General features: G+C 37.2%; 1 protein-coding gene across 1 annotated transcript; it reads right to left on the bottom strand.

Moving 5' to 3' along the window:
- Positions 1-253: 253 nt before the first annotated feature.
- Positions 254-1,147, bottom strand: LOC113295058. The gene has a single exon (XM_026543418.1). The coding sequence runs from the start codon at positions 1,145-1,147 to the stop codon at positions 254-256; it is 894 nt and encodes a 297-aa protein (XP_026399203.1).
- Positions 1,148-6,220: the final 5,073 nt, after the last annotated feature.

Below are 6,220 nucleotides of genomic sequence, written 5' to 3'. Positions count from 1 at the left end.
TTTTCTAAGATTTTTAACCATTTCATCTCGAACATACCTCCACGGTGCTTCTGCATTCTTTTTAAAGAATTTCAATTGTTTGACCACAACCCAATACCCGCAGTGTCCATCCGTGTTCACATCTTCTATGTGATTTACAGACGGTTGAATCTCTACAGGCAGTTGGACCAAGTAGTATGGATTTACTGGATTAGTTGACGTGATTTGTTCTTGTGATGCTTGTGGTTTGCAGGTCTTCTTCGCCATCGGCTCCTCAGCACATGTTAAAAGCATTTTTAACAAGTTCAAATTCAGATAAGTTTCTTTTAGTTGTCTTGTTCTTCATCTGCTGCAACTTTGTCGGCCTACCGTGTTGTACTTCAGACACTTTCGGCTCCTTCAAGTAATTTGTTTTTGAATTTCCAAGCACCCCAAGCTCTGATTGCATGATAGCTCTTTGAGTGTCAGTTGAAGCATCCCACACTTTCTCAATAGATTTTATTTCAAGCAAGTCTTGAAATGCTTTTGTCGTACGGTCTTTTACTGGTGGAGTAGTAGTCAATTGCCGATAAAATGAATCGATGGCGCTTAGAGGTATGAAACCATGAGATAACTTAAATTGAAGCAACATGTGTGCACAGGGTAACCCGTTGGTTGTAAGAATCACACACCCACATTTTTTAGTGTCTGACCCATGTTTGTCCATACGTTTTAACTCATCATTGAAAAGCCTCAAACCTAAATGCGACACATTATTCAGAAGCATCTGAAACATTGGTTGTTTCGAAAAGTTATGCATGGTTCTTGTTGCGCTATCCTCAAAGTCACTTTGGATTTGCACAAAATCATTTTCAAACCTTTGATGAGCATTATACCAACTAGTAACAAATGACCCTTGTGATGTCCCAAAGTATTTTTTCAATGCACCGTGTGCACTTTCCACCCTGCTTGTAGCGACATTGTTATAGTGTTTAATCTTATCAGTCCATGCTCGAACAAATTTCTGTTTTGACTTATCTAACCAAGTAGTGGTCACATAATTCACTGAAATGCTGTATTTAGGAGACCATATAGTACAAAACTGTTTATACCGTCTGCAGTACTCTTCTACAGTTGGTGACCAACAAAGGGACTTCCAGTCATCCATAAAATTATCAAACAACTTCATATTTTTTTTCTTTCTCGGCTTCTTTGGCTTTTCTCTTAGCATCATTATTTTTGGCTTCATTTGTTTCCACGGTATTTCCCATTTCACCATTTTTCTTCCTCATTATTTTTCGCCTCATTTGTTTCCACGGTATCTCTCATTTCACCATTTTCTTCATTACTGTTATCCTTAACAATTCTAAAGTGCTTTGCACATTTAGAATATACATTATTCCCAATGTGCCATGTACACAAGAGATGCGATGCCATTGGAAACACATACTCTACTGCACTAAACAAGCCACTATCTGCATCAGTTACAACTACTGAAGGAACCTCATTATCCCGATATAAACGTTTGACACATTGCAAAGCCCATATGTAGTTTTCAATTTTCTCTCTACTCATAAAAGCAAGCGCAACTGTAAGAACCCTGATTTTGGGCATACCAAAATCATTCTAGGCATACAAAACAATAGTCCCATCTTGGGTGACCTTATAAGGGGTACCTTATGGGTAGTTCAATTACCTATATACCCTTAATACAAAAATCTAAAATCAGTTTTCTAAAAAATCAAAATCAGTTTCCATTACCATCTCTTCTTCATCCTCCTCCTCTAGCCGAACTTTTCCCCATCCTGCGAAAAAAAAATTTCATCATCGTGATTGATTGTCGATTCGTAAAAATTTGATTGTCGATTAAACTCAACCACATAATGACTCGTACAAAAAAAAGCAGGGACTAGGCAAACCAAATCGTCTTCTAATCCATCAATTGAAGAAGAACCAATTGAAGATAAAGGTGTAGAAACTGAAAATCAACCACCAATTGAACCAGAAATTGAACCAACTGCATCTCCAACTCCGGAAATGAGGATAAGAAAGCAAGTTTTACAAACCCAATTTCCTATTTGCTGTTTTTCATCGATTAAATGACGGTTACAGTGTTGGGTTCGGCTCAAAATTGAGTTGCGTTGTTAGCCGAACTGTTCTTCACAAAAGCTTCCTGTAAGTGTATATGAACAGTCCGGCATGAAATTTCATGAAATTTCAAGCCGAACCTAGTCACAGATAAAGATGCATAGGGGTTCGGCGTATTCGATAATCATAATATGTGCCGAACCTAGCACATTAACGAGGTTCGGCTATTACGATATTCTCAATATGTGCCGAACCAATAACAATATTTTAACCCAAAAAATAACAAATTGATGTTCGGCTCATACGATTTTCGAAATATAAGCCGAACCGGTAATTATTTTTTTTCCGAGCTATTCAGGATGTTGTTCGGCTTACTATGAAACTTTCATATAAGCCGAACTAGTGTCTAGCAAACAGTTCGGCACATGCAGTAAACAGATTCAATAAGCCGAACCGTTCATCAATTGGTAGATTCGGCTCATAGATGTGAGCCGAACCTCAACCTGTTTCGCCGAACCATGATTCAAAAAACCTAACTTTTGATAATTGAGAGTTATAGAAGTGAGATTAAGTATAGGATACAAGTGTACCTGTGTATTAGAAGCATTGGGTTCCTCATCAATGTCTTCATCATCAGGATTTGGCTCATAAAAATCATCATCTTGAGTTTGTGTAAACAACTCATCCTCAAATTTTTCATCTAAACAACTCTTATAATTCTGAAAATTATTTTAATCACTAAACAAAATATTTAATCACTAATCAAGGTTATTAACACTAATACGTAAAGGGCAGATTTGCCATTAAAAAAAATTTGGGTTAAGGGGTTATCTGGTTTTGCTATTTCACAACCTTTTTTGACTTCATTCAGTATGCCTTGGAAGATTTTGGTATGCCCAAAATTATAGTTCAACTGTAAACGTCTTTCCCGTTGATGTATGAGAGACCACATGGAACAAAGGCAACTTATACCTATTGGTTTTGTATGTATTATCAAGTAGAAAAAACTTATGGAAACACCGGGCTAGAAAAACATACTTAGGGTGAGCAAAGAATAGATCAGTTACCTCCTTTATTATGGGATCATACTTGCGTTCAACTGTTGATAAGTGCATATTTCACATATATTAGGTATCAATTCCATGCTAGTATTTGTTGGTTTTTTTGCAAATTATTGTATGTTACGCTTGTTTTCTCTTATTTGTGTTTTCTTAGGTGAATCATCCAAAAAGAAGTGAAATTGCGCTTAATTTTGAAATAAAAGAAGCTAGCTACAAGTTGAGAAGGGCCAAAGACCAATTGGAACTCGGTCAAGTACAAGATTTCTACTTTTCATTTTGTAGAGGACGAGGAGACAAAGGCAATGGCGAAAGAACGGAGTCATTCGGAGTTCGTATGAAGAAGTTATGAGCAAAACAAAAACTCATAAGACTAAAGGTCAAGATGGTCAATCTCGAAGGAATGTGCTATTGGCATCCCAACCGAATGTTAAGGGACACCTTCCTGTTAAGGGGCAATCAATCTCAAAGAAACTGCCATAGGCAGTCGGGTCTTTTACAATAGGGGCTGCCAAAATACGAATAATACTAAAGACACCTTATTAATTACTCAGGGCGCCTCTTCTTCTTCCTTATTATGAACATGAAGAACATGGTTGTTCTTAATGGTGGTCATCATGATGATCACGATGGTGATGGATTTGATCAACAGAGATATTCGAATTTGAATACATCACTAGGTTCCTGTGGACGATATAAAACATGGGTTGTTGCCTGATTTCGAGTTTTCAACTAGAATCGCTTTCGTTGCTGATGATCAAAATTTCGGTTGTCGATGGTGAATGATAGTTATGGCTCACTGCCGTTGATGATGGCAGTGATGAAAAGATGGTTCCTGCTGCCGCCATGGCTTCTCGACGATGAAGAAGGGGTATGAGATGAGAAGGATACAGACGAAGTTTACGGTGTTGAGTGAGTTATAGTTGCTGGTGATACTGGGACTGAGTTCGACGAACAAACAAGAAGAAGAACGGCTGATATTGGGAGTTATTGAGTTGATTCTAGTCTGTTGTTGTTGATTGAGATGATAATGACCCTGTGGAGATGAAGGTGCTGCCATTGAATATTGAATTGAGCTTGGCAGTGATGGTGGTCGAGCCGGTGATGAGCAGAGAGTCGCAGCATTCGATTGCTGCTGCCACCATTAATGTCGAGCAGTGATCAATGGCTGTTTCCGTTGGAGAAAATGGAAGAACAATCTTAGGATAATGGAACTGCTACGTTGGTGATGGTAACGGGATTGGTCGACGGCAAGGGATTCTGCTATTAGCCGGTGTGAAACGATGACGTCATTGTGGGACAATTCAACTTCCAGTTTCACGTGAAGAAGAAAGCGGCTGATAAAGACATGAGGTGAAGTGGTGGACCTGTGGGATACAAAAGCCAATTCTAATTTCAATTTTGAGCCGTACACATGGCGAGACAAGAAGTAGAGATGATGAGGAAGGATGGTCTTCTCAAGTGGTGTACAAGATGAACAAGTGGCGTGATTCGATTCTGACAAGGAGCAGCCCGACAATATCTGATATGAAAACAGACATTTGACGCGTCTTGTGAAAGGTAGCGATCTACTGCGACGCGGCCCGTTGAAGATGGACAAACCGACGGACCATATGAAGACACACGTATCTCTTGGATGATCGAATGGATTGAGGATCCTATACACACTTCTCAGGTGCACCTTGTTACTCCGAATCAGCACCGATTAATCCCAACTGCAACCAGACTGTTTTGCCAACCAATTTTGTACTCTTATCGACTCCGGATTTTATGCACGCTGTCGAGAAATCTGGGGAAATGTGGCGGCGACATTTCTGTATAAATAGAGTCGAATGCAAGAGACCAAAGGGGGGACGGCTTCCTTTACTTCTTCATTGAGCCATTTTTCATTCGTAGCGAGAGAGTAGTTCCGTTTTAACTCTTTCTTCTTTATTTGTTTGCTGGTGCTTTTCTAATTATGAGTAGCTAAATTTTTTAATTGATTAGAGTTGATTTCAAAGTCCTGAACCAAGAAGCAGTATTTTTTTTAATCACGTTTATTTCAAGTTTTATTTATTGTTGATTATCTTTATTATTTTTAATGTCTAAGAATATTGAGGGGTTATTTAAAATGATCAATTAAATTAACCAATCAATATTTGTTCTACTAGTTTAGGGTTGTGTGATACGTGTAATTGTCACATCAACTCTTTACACAGTAGTAAATCGCAAGAGCTGACAGAGGAATTTTGTTAAGCAATTGTTTGTAAAGATAACACTAGTAAACAGACCGAGCTTATGCGTCTGATGCTGGGATCAACCTGATTCACAGAGTGTAAAGCATTCGACTAATAGACACCTTGAGAGCTTATTCTTGGTGGGTTGGTTGGATAGAATCTGGTAGTCGAGCGCTTCCGTATCCAGTGACAGTAGGAATCCGGGGGATAGCAGAGCTTATTGCTATTCTACGGTTGGTAACAATGTAAGTTCAACAAGAAATAAATTTGCATTTAGTTAGGCTTCGGTTCAGTGACAGCGAATGATTCCCTAGTCATCTTTCTCCTTATTGTTTCAAACTAATATTTATTATTTTGTTTTATTAGTTACTTTAATTTGAAAATCTAAAAACCCCATTTCAGTTATTTTTTAAACAGCTAGAAACTCCCTGCTCTTCGTGGGAACGAACTCCTTACCATTATATTACCAGTTAATTGTGTGAAAAGAAGTTAATTAATTTGTTGCGTAAACGACGCGCACTCAAATTTTGGCGCCGCTGCCGGGAGCAGTCGGTAGCTTTTAGTTGTTTATTTTCTTTTAGTAATTTTATTTAGTACTTTTGTTTTTAGATTTTTCTTTTAATTTTAGTTGTTATTCCTTAATTTATTTTCTGTTAATATTTATTTTCTGTTAATCTTTATCTTTTGTTAATATTTATTTTAATTTTATTTAGATTATTATTGTTATTTCACTTTTATTTTTATTTACAATATGTATTAATATTATTTTCTGTTAATATTTATTTCTGTTCATTATTATAAAAAAAAAATTTATTTTAGTTGACATTTATTTTGTATTTTAATATTTTCTAGATTTTACTCTAGTTTTTCTTGTTTCAGGTACTTAATCTCTGGCACCTA

Source organism: Papaver somniferum, chromosome 7, assembly GCF_003573695.1.
Source record: "Papaver somniferum cultivar HN1 chromosome 7, ASM357369v1, whole genome shotgun sequence".
Classification (NCBI taxonomy): Eukaryota; Viridiplantae; Streptophyta; class Magnoliopsida; order Ranunculales; family Papaveraceae; genus Papaver; species Papaver somniferum.
This window is presented reverse-complemented; position numbering and strand designations above follow the sequence as displayed.

Bases quoted from the DNA above. Each gene is read 5' to 3' on its own strand.
- LOC113295058 (XM_026543418.1), bottom strand. From the start codon at position 1,147: ATGAAGTTGTTTGATAATTTTATGGATGACTGGAAGTCCCTTTGTTGG.